This window comes from Henckelia pumila, chromosome 1, assembly GCF_033568475.1.
Source record: "Henckelia pumila isolate YLH828 chromosome 1, ASM3356847v2, whole genome shotgun sequence".
NCBI lineage: Eukaryota > Viridiplantae > Streptophyta > Magnoliopsida > Lamiales > Gesneriaceae > Henckelia > Henckelia pumila.
This window is the reverse complement of record NC_133120.1, coordinates 160,743,607-160,763,123: the sequence shown is the minus strand read 5'-3', so window position 1 is coordinate 160,763,123 and position 19,517 is coordinate 160,743,607. Positions and strand designations below refer to the sequence as shown.

General features: G+C 33.5%; 1 protein-coding gene across 1 annotated transcript; it reads right to left on the bottom strand.

The window, feature by feature from the left end:
• Positions 1 to 12,178: 12,178 nt before the first annotated feature.
• LOC140874917 (iron-sulfur assembly protein IscA-like 2, mitochondrial) lies at positions 12,179 to 16,928 on the bottom strand. Its single transcript, XM_073278403.1, has 5 exons — positions 16,696 to 16,928; positions 15,386 to 15,593; positions 14,829 to 14,953; positions 14,579 to 14,687; positions 12,179 to 12,632 (listed from the first exon to the last, which is right to left on the bottom strand). Exons 2-5 carry the CDS (start codon positions 15,542 to 15,544, stop codon positions 12,570 to 12,572), a joined length of 456 nt encoding a protein of 151 aa, XP_073134504.1. The 5' UTR covers positions 15,545 to 15,593; positions 16,696 to 16,928; the 3' UTR covers positions 12,179 to 12,569.
• Positions 16,929 to 19,517: the final 2,589 nt, after the last annotated feature.

The following is a 19,517-nucleotide window of genomic DNA, read 5'->3' as shown; positions in this document are numbered from 1 at the left end:
ATTTTACATATTGAAAATAGTATCCTTTCATATTGTTTAGCAAGTTTTCAAATGATTCTAAAATTTTAAAAAATACCTAATACAAACTAATTTCTTTGTATAATTAATAAACAAATAAATAAAAAATCAATTATTTTTGAAAAATCTTAAAACTAATCTTCAAAATAGAATATATAGTAAACCACCAACAAATATAATTTATCATCTTACTGACTGAATTTAGAGATTTTTTTTTACTTTTTTACATTATAGAAATAATATTAAAATTTAAATGAATTGTTAATATTGATATATTTATAAATTTTTTTGATATATTTTACTAACATTAGTTTATATGACAGAATACTTTGCTTATCAAAGTAATAATATGATTTTTTTAATAATAATATAGTATATTCAAAGGTAGAATATAATATTTATTTTTATTTTTTTATAAATATATTGTGAAGTTGTAATATTAATTTCAATATAAATTATATAATATTGTGGAATCACTTGATTTGAAAACCAATAAAATAAAATAATTTAAATTATACTGATTAGAATAATTTATTTATAAATAATAAAATTAATTAAATATTTTCAATAAATAAAGGAAATTAAATACATTTAAAAAAATTAAAAATATCTTTCCGAAACTTCAATTTATTTTCTGGTCAAATTTTCAAATATTTAATGAATTGAAATAAGATAATATATATTCTTAAAATTAATAATCGATATAATCATAATATAACCAAATCAAATTATACACAAATTTCGATAATAGTTAAAATTTAATATGATTTAACCAAGATGTTATAATATTTTGTAAAATTCGAGTGAAAACATAAAATATATAAATATTTTTGCACGTGAATTGTAAAATTTTATTGTTTGATTATATCTAGAATAAAAATATGAATGATTTAAATATAATAATTTTTATAATGAATACAAAATATAAGTTTGGAAGGTCAAATAAGATTTTATATATATTTAAAAAGTCATAAATAAGGATAATTTAATCAACAAGTACAATAAAAATATAATTTGAAGTGTGATTAACACTATTTAGAGTATAAATAAAGACAAATTATTTTAAAATCCTCAAACCCAAACATTTCTTTTTTTTAACTCCTTACACTCAAATTTCTTTGTTTCAACTCCCTAGTGGTCCCCAAATTAGTCTTAAAAAGTGTTTAGTATTTAATCCTTTGTACGTGATATTGTTTTACCTATCAAACCAGTTCAGGCAAAGCCGAACTATCGGTTACGCAAGGTTTCCAGCCGATATATTTTGGATTAGGGTCCAACATGCTTCCGTAAGATGAATTAAATTCAAATACCTCTTTGACCATAATGTCGTCGGGTTATACCTGCCGAGTTTTACGAAGTGCTCCTCACACTCCAACCACACAGTCACAACATATGGTTTCTGCACAAGCTCCTTCAACGACACTCAACACAGCCTTAATTTGTTTTCTACCTTAAGACGTATTGGTATATAAATTTAATTATAAAATATGAGCATGAAAGAATGAGAGACTTTAAAGAAAATATTCAGACATAATATTATTACATAAATCAACTCATTTGAAGAGGAGAGGACAACTTGTTTAGCTACTCATATTAGTTTTGTTCTTGAAATACATAAAAGGAAAATTTAATACAATAGAAAGAGAAATATTACAACAATTTATTTGTAAGAAAACTGAAGGGAATGATCGATGTCTTCAGCTTCCTTAAACGCTTGTATTTATAGCTGAGGTTCCACTCGTTTCACCGAGAAACTTCAGAGAATCTTACAGCTATTTTGTCTTGTCCTTCTATGTCATTATTAATGGCATCTTTAGCTAGTGGATGAGTCACCCGTTATCCACCTTGTCCTGTTATACCATTATTGATGGCATCGTTTGGTGGAGAAGTCACATTCCATCTTTTTCTTTTGGCTCTATCCTCCTCACATGCCTTCTTTATTATTGTCGGGGCATCTTCTGCTTTTGCAGTGGTCCCCTGGAAAAACTCATCTTTGGTGGTCCCTGTCCACCTTTGCTTGTCTTGGAAAAATCTTTTCGATCCGTTCGGGGTCTGAAGTTTTTTTCGAATTTTGGCTCCTTCTGGTTTGGATACTCTGGGCAAATGTTCTCTGATCATCTTCCGATATGAGCCATGTTACAAAATTTTTGGCGAGTCTCTTTACTCCCTGGCAGCTTGTTGTTCCACAAAAAGTTTCTCTTCTTTTCAAAGAGTTCTTCCGCAAAATCCGTAGTTTTTCCTGTCATTGTGTTTAACAAGAATGATCCGTTCACAGAATTCTGATAAAATTTGAACGAAAACTTGACCTTGTCCATCTCGGTGAGACAAATCCAAATACCCCATGCCCTTCTGGTTGAAATTTCATTTTCTCCAAAAGTGGACACTAATGGTATTTCTTCAGATATTGGATCCTTGATGAATCTTTGATTATTCATGTCAGGTCTCCTTAGCTTGATGAAATGAAAGGGCTCGTGTGATCCTTTCCCTCTTGGTTCTGGAGATACACTAAAGAAATATAATTCAAGCACATCTCCACTGGACAAATGGTCGTTATTTGCCCATATTTCTTGGACTGCTTCCTGAATCCATTTTGGTAAATGTGATATCTCCGGGAAGCTTGGTGTCGTTGTATAAACTGAGGCCAAAGCCCCAAATTCATACCAGAGCTTTACATCCTTAGGATTGACATTGTTTTTTAGCCAAACTCTTGGATATATCCCTGCAACATCAACCCTGCAAGTGTTAGGGTTAATTTCACTTCTTGTACTTAATTTCTCCCACCTCTGTTGATAAACCTGAAATGGAAAAATAATAGCTGGGTTAGTATCGATCTTAGATTTGCCCTTGTCTGTGTTGGGCCTAAGATTGATCTCTTCCTCTTTTACCCCAGAGGCGGAGGGTTGAATTGATGAGTTATCTTCATCAATTGTTGCTTCATCTATATCATCAAAGGCTGATGATAGATTAACACTTATTTCTTGAGTTTTGGATTCAACATCTTGTTTCACAACCGGTGGTTTTATTTCTTGTTTTTATAAAACCAATGGTTTTAGCATATCTTGTTTATGAGAAACCAATGGTTTCTCTATAGCCTTCACGATTGCTCCTTGAATAGCAGCTCATAGTTGTGTTTGAGCTTGCATACATCATGTAATTAGATTAGATACTTTGATCCAATCAGCTTGTTGTAACCTGCTGGCCATTTCAGCATTAATGGCTAACTGGTTGAATTCGGATTGAAGCAACCCAAGATGTTCCCTGAGATGCCTCTGCATTTTCATGATGAAATCCACGTCACTGCCTTCCATCTCTTGTTAAGAAATCTGCAAGAATATTTTCATGAGATGTAATAATAACAATATCAAAAATATAATTTTGACATAATGCTTGCAATCTTAATAACCTAGCTTTCTCAGGTTTAGATTCAATCTTATTTTTTAGAAAAGCTTTTATTTGGGTGTTATCAACCTTCAGCGTGAATTTTTTAGCAAGTAAAAATAATGGCCATTTTTCGAAAGCCCTTTTAACTGCATAAAATTTCTTTTCGTTGATATGCCATCTGATGGCCTCTGATTCTGAAAAAAGACCGCTACAATATGTGCATGGTATTTCTCCATCTGGAGTGATTTTGGTAAGGACTGCTGCCCACCAATCGTCACTGAAATCCGTAAATAATACCAGATCATCTTCATCTACGGGTATAGCCATTTTTGGGAGATTCTTACATATCTCCTTTAATTGGTTTACCCCTTTAGTATGGTCATCGGTCCATATAAACCTAGCATCTTTTTTTAACAAAGGACTGAACACCTTTCTGTACATTTCTAGGTTGTTAATGAACATCCCTGCAAAATTAACTACTCTAAGAAAACTCTTGAGTTGTTTTACGTCTTTGAGTTTATCTGGAAAATTCTTTACCTTTTCCACAATATGGGGTTGTAGAATTATTTCCGTTTCATCAATCTCAATACCAAGGAATTCAATTTTCCTTGTTGCTATGACTGCTTTTTTTTTTTTTTTTTTTCAGATAAGACCAGTCCCTCTTGTTTACACATTTTAGAGAAAATTTGTAAGTGTTTAACGTGTTCGTCTATGTTTTTTGATGCTATAAGAATATCATCAATATAAACAAATATAAAGTTGTAATAATCTTTAAAAGGTTATCCATCTTTCTTTGAAATATCTGGGGTGCATTAGCCAATCCCATAGGCATAACTTTCCAAATATAGTGTCCTTGTGGAGTAGAGAAGACTGTGAATTTATTACTGCCTTCTTCCATTCGAATTTGGTAAAATCTAGACTTACAATCAAATTTTGAGAACACTCTTGCATTTTGTACACATCTAATTAGGTGTTCTCTACTCGGTATGAATTACCCATCAAACTCCAGGATTTTATTAATACCTTGGTAGTTAATAACTAACCTAGGTTTTCCTCTTTTTATTTCACCATGATTTCTGACCAGAAAACCTGGGCTTCTATATGGTGAAACTCCTTCTTTGATTAGACAAAGGTCCAAATGTTCCTTGATAATCATTCTCATATCCCTTTGATCTGTTATGTAAATCGGAATAGGCTTATATCTGACGAATTCATACTCTTTGCCTTCCTTTAGAGTAAGACTGACTTTGATTTGATTTCTATCCCACCATGCCAAAGGATGCTCGTTGTAACTTTCTTTGAGCCTCTTTTTGACATCTTCAAGGGATACCTTATTTTCTAACTCTATATCTCTGTGATTTAGAGTTACCTTGAGAAGCTCCATATCCTCTGTTTGGAGTTCTTGTTCTGTTGTTATTTTCAACATGGTTTCTCCAAACCTTCTTGGATCTTTCATTTTTGGGTGAAAAAGTTTTCCTTTATCACCACGCTGGCTGCAAAATATTATCGGCAATTGTCGATAAAAAAGCAACCTTGAGTCTTTGAACGATAATTTTATGATCACAAATTGTAGTGATCATAAGTCTTCTTAACTCATTGTCTTGTGTGTACTTTTTAAACATTTTTAAGAAGTTATTTCCTAACAGGATATCAGCTCTGTATCATGGAAATAGATTGGTGGTGTCTTTACCTTGTACCAAGATGTTTGACCTGCTCCTCCCATAAGGATCTCTGCTTGTTTTATTCCTTTGCAAAGAATTAAAATTCTTCGAAAGAAATCTCGTCCAGCAATTTTTGGTAATTATTCTTCACATTTTACAGGGAAGACTCCTCTTTTTGTCGTACAAATTCCTGCTCCCGAGTCAATATAAGCTGCAAAGTATTCAGTCTTATATTGTTCATACAACATCCCTATCAGAATGTATATGGAGAAATGAATTGTTGTCATTTTTTAAAGGGATTACTAAATGGCCCCGCAATTTTTAACAGACTGTGCTATAACTCAGTAATCCAATTAAGACTATTCACCTTTAGTTTTCTTAAGGCCTCAGAAGGTAGAGTATGGTTACTTCTTTCTACTTCTTCAATGCGTTCTAGTAAATCATGTTCATGACTTACTAATTTCAACAGTTGCTTCTTCCTCTGTTTGTAAACAGAGTTTTCGAATCTGATTAAAGGATTGTCCCTTATCCAATTCTCTTGGTTTTCCATCTCGTAGAATTCTTATTGAATCCTCCAAGTCTTTTCTTTTGTCATGAACTCTATTCTTTTTTCAAGGCGTTTCCATGGTTTATGGTCCTCCAGAAACTCTAGGCCAAGAATGAGATGGTCCACTTCTTTTCCTGGAATTCCACAGATTTGAACTTTCAATTCTCCAATATTTATCACTCCTTGGTAAGTTCCTTTTTCCTGTTGTTCCAAATAGTAAATCGAGTTACAAGGGAACTGGTTCCGATGACTTGTAATTTCGAATACTATTTTCACTTCTTTCCATCCTTCTGGAGATTTAAGTTTTCCTATTATAGAAAACTCATTTTCTTCTGGTGAAATTTCTTGAATAGGAGATTTGTCTCATCTCCTACTTGACATTCGATCTCCTTGGAAAGATAACCTTTGGGGTTCTATTTTAAGGTCTCTGTATAGAACCTGTCTGTCTTGAATTTGAATGTCTGCTTCCTGAATTAAAGGAAACTCGATCCTTTTCAGGTATATTGCTTGAGAAACTTTCCCAAAGATCTCTGGAATTTCAATGAACTCATTTCTAATAAATAATTCAGAATGGTGAGTATTAGAAAGAGCATATGAAATTTGATACGTAAGAGAATATGTTTTATTACCTTCCTTCATTAATTTTTTTCCTTGTAGTTTTGATGTAATGTCAAGGCTCGACTAAAATCTCTATCAGCTAAATTATAGGCTATTCTTGGATAAATAACTCCCACAATTTTTCCTGCACACAAATTTCCCGAGATAGTTCATAGAACCGCATCTTGTATATTCCTCATTCTTTTAACGCATACTACGATATATATGGGTGAATCTATTCCCTCTTTAAAAGTAGCTTTGATCATAATATGGATTGCTCCAATATGAATCCAAGACATTGCCTTTGCTACTTCTGCTTTTAATTTCTATAATTCCTCTCGAATTTCTTCAAAGAGAATTAACTGCATCTCAATTTGATTACTGGTTAATTCCATAGGGATCGCCATTTCCCTTTTGGATACCTTATAAATCAAATTATGTCTTCTTTGTCTTAGCCCTAGGTTTCCTAATACTCTTTCAACTTGTCCTGCCGAAAATCCTTGGTACTTCTGTAATGCTGGATTTTCTCTCATAATCCTTTGGACCATATTATGAGATATCGTGGTTTGACTAAAGAACCCAGCCAAACTTTCATGTGTTTCATGCCAAAACACTTCCTCTTACTCTGATTCTGATTCTGGTTCATCCTCAGAAACTTCTTGACTAAACAATATCTCTTCTTCGTATATGCTTTCATCTAAGGGGATATCCTCAAATTGATATACTTGGACTAGATCTTGAAAGAAGACCGCATCATCCATATCTGTTGTTGCTTCAAATAGTTTAACTTCCTTTTTCTTGTTTTTTGGACAATTTTTAGATATATGTCATCTTGCTCCACATGTCCAGCAGTTGCAATCCTTGAAACTTTCATTTGCTCTTGTATGAGTTCTTCTGAAAGTTCTTCTTGATGGTGTTCTTCCCCTGCTTTGTAATGAGCCTGTTGCTGGGGATGTTCTTGTAGGTCCACTTCTTCTACCGATCTATAGGATCTGGCCTTTTGTTTGGACCAAAATGTTCTTGGTTTCCAAGAATTTTTCATTCTTTTATTATAGAGATTATTTCTGAATTTCTTCGTTTTAAATCCCTGTGATCTGTTTTCAATGATCGTTGTAAGATTATTTTCTTTACAACATAAAGGTGTACGTTTATCTATACCCCTTATTTTCTTATAGTTCTTCTGTAATGCTGCCATATGGCACCATTCTGCTAATTTTTCTTTCAAAAAGGAGGCGCGTCTTGCCAATGTATCAAGATTACCTGGAACATATTCTTTAATCAGCATTTCTCTCCAGGGACTTGACATTTTTGCAAAAAATAGCTGAATAACTATATTTTCCTCGACTCCCGAATTTCATCTGTATTTAGTGAATAACATAATGTATTTATCAACTAAACAGATATCATGTAACTCGAGGCTATACAGAGCTTGAGTATATCTTTTCTTTTTCTCTATATCTTGATTATTGAAATAGTCTACCCCTATGATTTGTGCTTTAAATAAGGTTGTCATTCTTCCTCCAATCTCGCTGAGGGATTCTCCTACTAAGATTGATTCCTTAGTTTCCGACATAGTCATCTCCCAAGCGATCTTGACAGATCCCATTAGACTCATTTCTAGAAGTTTAATGAATCCTTCTTTATTGAGATCTAATGTTCATGCTGCTATTCTCATAGCTGATGTCCAATCATCTATGAGATCTTCTCTGTTTTTGAAGTCCAGAACATCAAGGTTTAACATAACCCCATAAGGATGTATCGGGTCTAAAACAGTTTATCCATAAGGAGTTTGATGTAGTGGTATCTTACTCCTTCTTGATCTGGTTCCTGCTGGATGTGAATTTTCTCCAACATGGAATTCACTATGTGGTTCTTCTATTTTAACCACATATCTTGGGGGATTACCTATGGGTTGTTCACCCTCAGGGGAATTCATTTTTAGATCTACTACTTTGAGATTCACAAAAGAATCCGCAAGATCTTGTAGATCCTCGAAATTTAATCTTTTTAAAGTAGTCTTCAGATAGTATTTTTCTCTGATACTGATTTTATAAGATTAATCATCATTTCATCATCAGTTAAAGGTTTTTGAACCATTTTGGTTTTACCTTTCTGATGTAACAAAGATTCAGTATCAAACTAGAGTGATAACCTTCCTCCTGTATTTCCTTTTCTAGAACCAGAAGTGTGTTCTAGATTTATGATTTTATTTTGAAGATCCTTTAGAGTTCCAAGAATTTCTTCTTTTTTCTTAAATATTTCTTTAATTTGCCGAGGTATTTCATACAGCTGATTGCTGTAATATTGTACCATTTTTTGAATTTCTCTAAAATCTCCGAAGAGTTTAGAGGAATCTGGGGTAATCTCTAAAAATTAAGAGTTAAAAATCATATTTCTTTATCCCTTCAAAATTGAGAGCATTAATCACAACCTGTTGTAAGTAATCTATTGTGAATAGATTAACTTGTTTATAGAATTTCATATGAATACAATCCTCTTGATTCAAACCTCCGTTTGAAGTCATCTTTTGTAAAAATCTTCTCCTCAACAAAGAAAAGTATGAATTAACGAATAATATTATGTCTGAATAATTAACCTAAGGCTCTGATATCATTTTGCGGATAATTCAAAGTACCATAACTGAGTACAAACATTGCATAAGTGAAGTACATAAATGCATAAATTGAGTATAAGAATTAAACATTTGATTTGACCATGTTTGGTGGTCCTAGGGAGTTTTAAGAAAGAATTTTTATTGTAGGAAAAGCTCTATGTGACAGGCTAGTCCAAGAAGGTGTTGGTAGGGGGAATTGAACTTCTGATATATGGTCAAGAGTTCACATACTCGACCAACTTGGATACTTCCTTGGGGGCTGAATGTCTTGTTTTATTACTATTGAAAGGTGTGGTTATTATTGTTGTTTGTGTGTGAGACAGTCCAATATACGTGAAAATTCTGCCGAAATTTTTATAAAATGAAAACTAAATTTTAAAGGTCAGTTCCTGTGAAGTCTTCTTTTTATATTACATATAGATATGTATTAATATTTCTAAATGATTTAAATATGGTTATGCTATACGTATGTACGAGTAAATTGTTACAAAATAACATTTAAAAAATTGATAAAAAGGTAAAACATCCTCCTGAACATAGCTGGTATCACCTAGCCACTACTCTGTCCTCCTGCCCGTCCAACCTAAACTTTGTCTCTTTGAATTAGGTGTCCAAAATAAAAACAAGAACGTAAGAGACTAATCTTTTTATACGTAAACCACGAGTATGAAAACCTATATATATGCTAATGCACGTAACATGTATGCTCGAGTAATTAGAGATCAAATCTGGAATCTCATGCTCAATCTATTGGTGTCTAAGTGTGTGCGCAACACTCCGTAGATCCAGTTGATGTCTCATACACTGTCTATGATCTTAAACATTTAATGTCCTTGGTCACCAGACATGCTGCTCTGTAGATCTAGTTGGTATCACACCATAACCGATCCTCTAACAAAGAGGGTTGAGGGACCCTATTTAATATGACTACCTTGAAGGATAGTAGCTAGGATCAACATGATATGCAATGCAACATATAAATCATGACAAGTATAATAATTAGGGGTGATCAAATTTTTTCAAAAACCGCCCGAACCGTTCGCCCCGAACCGCCGTATCTCATTTCTCAAAATAACCGCGATTTAAAAAAAAAAACAAAGAACCGCACCGCCATGTTGGTTCGGTTATAATATTTTGATAAAACCGAACCGCCCCGAACCGTGGTATATAATTTTATTTATTTAAGGTTTTACTTAGCGTGAGGATTAAGAAATATCTTGCAAATATTTTATATTTACTAGAATTAAACATATAGCAATCATTATTTGCACACGAAAAACAATATGTAAAATTTTTTAAATTTATTGTTATTAGGCAATAGGCATTATTGTTTTACTTTAATTATGCTTATATTTTTATTAATTATACATTTGGAGGTTTTGATTTTTTTCTCGAGCAGATAAAGGAGTTTTAGAGCAAGATCACATATTTAGTGATTAAAGTTTGAAAGTGACAAATGTATGAGATGTTTCGAACTGAATTTGTAATTTTTTTTTGAAAGAAATACTATAATAAATGTTCATTTGTTATGGTTGCATGCTTAAATAGAAAGACTATATGAAGGGTCCGAGGCTTAATAAAAAAACCGCAAACCGGCCGCAACCGCAAAAAACTGCCAAAAACCGCCAAAACAATTTTACATATAAAACCGCAAGAAAAAAAAAATATAACCGAACCGCAATTGGCAATTCGATTTTAATTTCTTCTAAAAAACCGTGAAACCGCACCGTGATCACCCCTAATAATAATCAGACGACAAGTAAAATTCACATATAAGAGTATATAATGCATTAGCCATCCCAATCAATACATTACATACCTCTAACACTAGTCTATGAATCCAAAACTCCGTCCTAGACAACATGATCAATCATAATGGTGTTAATAACTGATCATATTTTTATTTACTACATTCAAAACCCAACTATAACTAAGGCTTTTGGATTATAATAAATAATAATCATTCGTCGTTGGCCATTTGGGGACGCTAACTCTGTCAATAGCTCTAGGCATTGCTATACTTATTGGAAGCACTTCGTAACTGACTGGCCTAAAGATAGGGCTTAAAAACCACTATGATATATGTTGGAAACGAGAGAAATCTATTCACATTTATGCCAAATCTGAATTTCGAATGACCTATTTATGGCTTCTAAACTCCAGTTTGGAATGTCTGAATTGCTCATATTGTAGTGATGTGCCATGCTCGAGTTGCCACATATATAGACATTTGAGTTCCGAAGCTCCGATCTAGGGTTTAGAAGGTTCGAACTGCTATGTGTCGGTACACTTTTAATGCTTAAGATGCCTTGATGGCTTGTTAAGTTAGGAAGATCCGAACTAAATTTGGAAGTTTCATCGTATCTTCGGGAGGTTCGATCTGTCTCCGGATCCTCTATTTTTTCTTTTGAAGTGTTTGATTATCACAACATCCAACATAGATTATTTAAACATTAAAGCCTACCATTTTTATTTCCTTAATATTCTCCCTTCAACCCTGTCATTTATTTAATTTTTCAGTCAACTACCCCTCATTTATCTAATTTTCCAATCAACCAAGTAATACACTATTTAATGTTTAACACAGTCATAAATATTTATATATTTACATCTTATTATTTCATTAAAATTAAATTAATTATATGGTTGAAAATTATAACAAAAAATAATATTATATATATACTCACGCAACACGTGTGCATTAAAAGTTAATAATTAGTACATTATTTATAAGAATCACATTCATAATCATTTTCAGAGAGATATCTAAAATTTTACGGGAACATATTTAACTGAAAGATTTTTAGAATTTTTCTTATAATTTTTTTTTAAAACATTCTCCCCACCAATTAAAATGCTATATCACCTGTCATGACTCATCTCATCCCTCCCAATTAATTTCCACAAAGGTATGTCATTGTTAACTCTCGTGGGTCTTTCAAAAGACCACAGGACTGGACTGGACTAAGCAAGCATCCATGGAATGTATTGTTACTTCCTTGGGGCTAGGGAGTACCATTGAATGCTCGTTTTCGTACCCAACATTCATCCATTTAAGCAAAATGAGAAGGTACGATTGGTTCAGCACACAATTTTCCAAATAATGTTACACAGTGAAATAAACATCAAGTGTTGATAAAAACTTGATCGTCATAATTTTAAAAAGATTGACCCCGAGGACCCATTTAATATGAGTAAAAAACTCATTGGCTCATGCGGGAGTTTAAATCAAGAGATTTGCACGAGCGGCAGGAACATGAAGAAGGGAGCAACATGGTCAACCCCGAGAACACACCCCACAATATTTCAATAAAGAATATGCTCCACACGAGAATCGAACCCGCAACGCTGGGGAATTTCTTCTCACATCACTTCAGGTCTTACCAACTCGCCTATGCCCCTATGGGCTCGTCATAATTTACTTACATGGAATGTATGTGTTACTCATATAATAAGCAAATGATACCTAATATATATATGTGCTGAATTGAACTCTTCAAAAACTTCTTATTCCTAGCAACCTTTTTGTTGTTCACAAATGATTCATTGTATTGTGGTAAATGATCTATTTCACCACATGAGAAAAACTCATTACACGTATACCCGCGCCAGTTCTTGCAGTGTATTCAACAAAAAATCAGCACATAAATGAATTTCTTTATAGGTATGGGAGAACATCGAAGTAGATTAGCCATTGAAGCTTTATGGTGGGTCTCCTGCGTCTAGGGAAAACAAGGAAATGAGGAAACTACTACTTTGTCATGAATGAACTTTTACAGCTGCAACCGCCCACTGCACTTGGATTTTTCGATACCTGAATATAAAGAAATTCATCATGGGGTTGGTTAAATATGGCTACTCATAGCAACAAACAAAAACTTAACTTTCAATGCATTCCACTGCTTCATTTTCACTACTTGATAAATTATCTATTCATGAGGAAAACAAAGAAATTGAGTTTAAAAAATACTGTAAAAACTTTAATTTTGGGGGAATATTCCCTTTTTTAAGTTCGATATCCCTCAAAGAAAGACAGGGAAGCAGTATAAGCTTTTTTGTTATAGCTTTAGGGAGCGTTTGCAATCATTAAAAAAAAGTGATTGTTAGCTTTTGGCTTAAAAAAATCATTTTTGTGTGTTTCTTAAACCTATATTATGTTTTAGCTTATGCTTAACTTAATTGAAATCCAAAAGCTAGTCATGTGATGATTATGATTCTCCAAAAGTGATTCTAATAAGAAGGTCATTGTTAAAATCATTCTAATCACTTATTTATCAAACACTACCAAACTTTGATTTTTAGATTTTCACATTTGTTTTCAAACACTACCAATTTTTAATTTTTCTTAACTTTTTTATAATTTATACATTAATCACTTCTACAAAAGCACAATCTATTGCAAACACTCCCTTAGTCATAGATGAAATTACTAAGCTTTATATTTTGGCGCAACACAGTCAAAGTTCATTATCTTGAAAACTTTTTAATGCAACAATTGGCATCCATTTTTCTCTTTCCTATTAGCATATATCACTTTGTTAGACAGTGTTGAAGATAGAGAAAGGAGGGAAGGCTGTGCTTAGGAAAGTACTGTCAGATTGAGGGGAAGAGAGGCACGTGTAACAGAAAATTCCTAGAAAATGTAAAAACAAGAGGACTGCAATAGGCAAAGAAATCTAAGTTGATAGATTGCAAATTTCTTAAAGCTTCTATCACGGTAAAAGAAACAGAAGTGTGATTAATTACAACATGAACAATACAAAGAATGAAACCTTAGATTTATACTCGCATATTCTCATGTTTACATAACCATTCCAACGTAATTTTTACCGGTGATACATTTCTAACAACGTAAAAGGACAAGGTTGCCACAATGCTAGTGCAAATGGAACTTAGTTGGTTTGCCCATAGCAGTAAACCAAGATTTAGACTCAAGGAGATCACCATACTTGTCAATATTTCAGAGATTTTCTTTCAGCAATACAGTCTGAATAGGAGACTGCTTACACTATTTCAGAGATTTTCTTTCAGCAATACAGTCTGAATAGGAGACTGCTTACACTACTATGATGAGTTTTTGTTCATCTTGTGACTGAGTAGTATTGCAGGATCTCAGAAAGAAATAAATAAGCACAAAATTTTTTGCCCATTTCGTTTACAAGTGAGTTTGACTGTTTGAGCTCGTATGAAAAGTGAAGAAAAACCGAGTTTCATCTTATTAATTCAAATGAAATATTTACAGCCTAATAGTAATATATTAGATGTGACCGACATTCTAGATTTCTAGTCCATCAAATAAGGACAGAATTCCTTCAAATAAGGAATCCTAACTAATCGGGAAACAAAATAAATCACACAAATTAAGGAAAACAGAAACTAAATCTAATCTTTTCTAAATACAGAAAAAGGAAAGAAACTAATTTCTATTCACATAAAAGGTCGAACACTTTCTACAAAAAGTGGCTGTCCAAGAAAGTCAGAACATCAAAACTAACATCACATCTAGCATATTAAAAGGAAACAAGCTCAGCAGAACGGCACAACCAATAATGTTAATCCGCTGATGTAGATGACTATGGGTGATCATCATGGCCCACGAATGTTATTTCTTCTGTTATCCACAAGAATGGATATATTTAACTACTTGTTCATGGACAGACCAAAGAACTGATATTTTTTGCAGGATAACAACAGATCAACAGATACGGCTGATGGAGCTATAATTAAATAAATTTAAGGTACTAGTCATACCGAACTGACCTGAAAAGCAGAACGGATCAGCTCCTCCACAAAATCAACAGTTGCACCTTTAACAAAGCCATGGGAAATTTGGTCAACAACCACTTTAACTCCATCCTGCTCAAAAACCCTGAAAAACTCAGAATTAAAAGACATTTTCATAGAAGATCAGACCTACACGAAATATTATCAGAAAATCTAATCAACTCAAATATATTTTATGTAGAACAACAAAACTACGCATCCCATGATCCTGGAAAGCAAATTGCACCTGTCATCATCATTGACTGTGTCATCAAGAGAAAACTTATACTGGAAACCAGAGCAACCTCCAGCTTCTATGCTCAAGCGCAGCAACTTCTCACTGCCCTCATCAGCTTGCAACTCTTTCATTCTCTACATAACATAAGCGAGTGAGTTGAACTTTCAGATTGTAAAAAACTTGCTCAAGAACAATAATTACACACAAACAACTCCAAACAAAAGCAAGTCCTGAAAATCTGTTCGTAGAAGTACAATAAAAGCATAACCAAAACTGAAAAAAATTGAAAAACATTTACATATTACTCCATCACGATTCACGGTATCACCTTATTTCTGAAATACAATAGATACAAGTCTTAAAAGGCATCAATCTCTCAATAGAAGAGATTTCTTTCCTCAATCCCGAAGCTCATAACAAACCAATCTCTTAAATTTCCACAACTCAATCCTCAGCGAGAACCCAAATCAAATAATGATATACCCATCCAAACCCAGAGGCATAAGAAAACACAAAAATGGCAAAAATTCATGTTCGGTAAAAACAAAAAACTAGCGGAAGGGTACCCGAACGCAGCTGTCTGTCAAATGGAGGTCATCAGGAGATTTTGGAGACAAATTCCGAGGTTTTTGGAGGGCAGAGAGTGAGCTAAGAAGTCGAGAATTCTGACGAAGCCGAGCCGAGAAGTAGGGTGAGAGCCGAGAAATCAGTGAAACCGACGTCATTGCAATGGCTCTATCTTCCTCCGATCATACTACGTATCAATAAATTGATCTGTGTAACCAGAAGAATCGACCGAAACAAATTAATCAAAATTTTTTTTTTTTATAAGAAACGAGATTTTATTCAACTCTTAGATTATAAGAAACCAGAAGAAGCCGACGTCATTGCCATGTGCCCAGAATACAATACAACAGGACAACGGGTCACAAGAACGATAGGGCTCAACGTGAAATGCTATAACTATCATGTCGTATTCTAAACGCCACAAAATATGTCAAATAAATAAATAAATAAATAAACATATAAAATGAAGCATTTAGATCACATATCTCATATACTTCACATCAAACACGTAAACGACATAAATATGCATAAAAACATTATTTATGATTTACTGCCGCGTTTTACCGAAAAGTAACATGCCTATACCAACTCAATGGAAAACTTCAACTTCTCGGCCTAAACAATTAAATATTCACAAGACTGAATAAATTCACCAACATCAACTTAACTAATTCAACTATATTTCCAAAATATTTCAAGTTAAATTATTTTCCCAAAATTTCAATTCGACGAATTTAATATTAAAAATTCCAACTATTATTCTAAAATTCTCAAATCTGAATTATTTTACCAATTTCCAAACTCGTCGAATTATTTTTCCACAATTTCGTTCTATGCTCTCCAAAATATTCAAAGTCGAATAATATTTCCAAATCAACTAAAACTCCCAAATTCTCGATGCTCAACTCTTTATAATTTTCTAAATTCAATACATATATATATATATTGCAATAATCTTAAATCATCGAAATAACGATCATTCCTAACATAACGCACTAAACTAATCTGAAAAAAATTATATGCTCGAAATATACCTTAAATCTTCCCACGATTGAACTTACAACGAATAATACATTATTCAAGAATAGTTGCTAAAATCGAATTAATTCATCAAACCAGCCCAAAACACCAAATGTCGGCTAGATCATTTTTTAGAATTACACTAATTTCCAATCCCCATAAAATTCGATCATCATGACTTATTGAGCCTCATTTTCGAAATCTAAAAGTCAAAATATCCAACAAATTGAACTAGCAACAAACACAATTCTAAACCCAATATCAATTTCGAGCTCACCCAAAAACATACCTCAATCAATTTCAGGATTCCGACATCGCACGGCGGCGGCACGCGACGCAAAGGGCGGCGGCTTCGCCAGAGGCCGCACTAAAACTTCGCAAAATGGGCACTACTAGAATTCTTATCCCAAGAGCTTTCCAAATCTGAGCTCAAAACCGAAAACCGACGACCGAAGGAAAAGTTATTGGCCGGTGAAGCGGATGGCTTAGAGAGAGACGAGGGTGACGGGAACGGATTTCCTTCTTTTCTTTGAATACGTGTGTATTTTTTTTTAATTTATTTGAAATAAATAATCATTATTTTAATATCTCCAATTATTCTAATTAATAATTATATCAAATTACTGGATTCATACATTTCTCCTTCGAACTTTTAGAAACAACTTTGTGTTATTCATTTTCTTACTCCTACTGCTTTTTAATTCACCGAGTGTTGTGGACTGTTTCTATACAAATTAGTAATTTGCTGCAATGTTTTAGAATCAGACCGATGATCCAACCAATCTATCTTGAAAAACGGGTCCAATCGATCGGACGTTTTAACCGAACAATCGGATCGAAAAACTATTTATATAATATAATATAATATAATTAATAATATATTCTAAATTTTAAAAACCTAGAAGATATATATAAATAGACAAAAAAATATATTTATCATAGTTTGAAAAATAAATAACTATGTGAATATATTAAAACATGGGTCTGCTGCCCTTAGCTAGAATGAGATTTGCTCCAAACTGCTTATAACAGTTTTGGACACCTTTTACAGAAGCAAAAGAGAAGAAAAGTTGATGGTGTTTATTCATCTCCCTTTAAACAATCAAACGATTCTAATAGAGACGATTACAGTTCTCATGTTATGACTTTGAATCGAGACTACTGGTTCTCCTCGTAATATATGCTCATGTTCCCACATTATGTACCAAATTATATACAAAAATAAACTGGAATTGAGTTAATTTGTCCGAGAATTAACCTATTTTGTGCTAATGTTACTTTGTTAATATCTTATATTTGATAGATGAAAATAATGATAAGAAGTCATTTTTCTAACTCTCACCCATTAATTAGACACATGGGTTTAATTGGGTCGAGACGATATTATAGTTTTTGTTTGATAGATCAAAATTTGTGGTAAGAAGTTATTAGGAATTCAAGATCTAAGTTTCGGTGTTTGAAAAATTATCTAAGTCATCAATTGAAGAAGAAAAAGCAGAAGAAGCAAGGAGCAGATCAATTGAAGAAGCAGAAGCAGAAGAAGAAAGTATCAGATCAATTGAAGATTAGCTCAACAACCAAGGAGCTTTTTGTGCTAAAAGACAAAAGACATTAAAAGAATATTTGAACGTTACTAATAAAGAACCAGAAAGTCAAGATTTGAGAGCAAATTAAGGAGACTTGTCAGACACCTTAACGGATACTTTCTGAAGGCTATAAATACAAGAGACAAGCAAGAAAAGAATGAGAGAGCTACAGAAAGAGAAGAGAATACACGATCAGAAATATCGAATTGTAAGATTATATCAGATCAGTTGAGTGTTCTGTAAAACACTACCTTTGTAACAAGAAACAGTCAAGAGCTGTGTTCTTGAGTGTCTAGGAGTTCTGAGATAGGCAGAGGCGTAAGTCCAATCTTGGATCGGATCTATGCAAATTGCTTATATAAGATCAAAGTCTTCTAGAAGAGAGTGAATCCTTCCGAGATGAAAGAAGGGGTGACGTAGGAGATTGAGCTCCGAACATCCAGAAAGAATTCACCGTGTTATTTCCCTTCTGCCTAAACGTTCACTCACTTCACAAATTTATACAATCCATTTGAAGAGTGTTCGATCTGTTAGTCAATCTCTTCCGCACTGATTTAAGTTGGTTGATTAACATAGACACAAGAGAAAGACAAGAGTTCATTTACTAACCCATCTGAACTCCATACAGTTGAGAAAGACATTTTCGATCCTATCAAGTGGTATCAGAGCGAGGTACCTTCTCGTCTCTGAACATATTCAAATGGCTGCATTCAGTGAGATCATTAAAAGCTTCTGGTACACCACCGTGGACAACTGCACTGCCAAAAGTATTGAGACATGCTCCAATGCTAAGAATCTTTGGCAACAGTTGATCAAATTTGAAAATAATGAGAAGGCTGAGCAGATCAAGTGCCCACTAATTGAAGATCTCAAAGAACCCTGCTGCTCAGACAGTTCCAGATCAAATGATGAACAGAGCACAAGTCAACCAATCCATCCATCTGACTTACAAGAAAGTTTTTCAACTAAACCAATCGCTTTTATTGAAGAATCTTGTTGTTCAGTGAGCACATCAAGTTCTGATGACAAAGATGAAGATAGCTGCCTTATGGCCAAAAGTGACCAACCATCTATCAGCAATCAATCATCAGATCAACTCTTCTCCAGTGAACAGGTATTTGATTTCAACTCAGATGAATTTACACGAGAAGATTTAGCAAATGCATTACATGAATGAGTAATGAGTATCAACGACTGTGCTTAGCATTTGAGGAAGTTAAGGCCAAGCAAAATGATCTGTCGGACTGCTCAATTGAACCCAATTGGAAAACATCAGTTGAGAAAATCAGTCTAGAAGCAGAGATTGCCAAGCTTAAGACTGAAAATGATAAGCTACTAGTGGAATGTCAGCAGTTAAAGTCAAAAAACTTAAAACTTACTGAACTGGTAACCACATGGAATAAGTCCTCTGTTTTGTTGACTGAGATGCAAGAGTCACAAAAGTCTTTTGGAGACAAGACAGGTCTCGGCTTTGATGACAAGGACTGCAGATCAACTGAGAAAAGTACTCAATCCTGTTAGAACC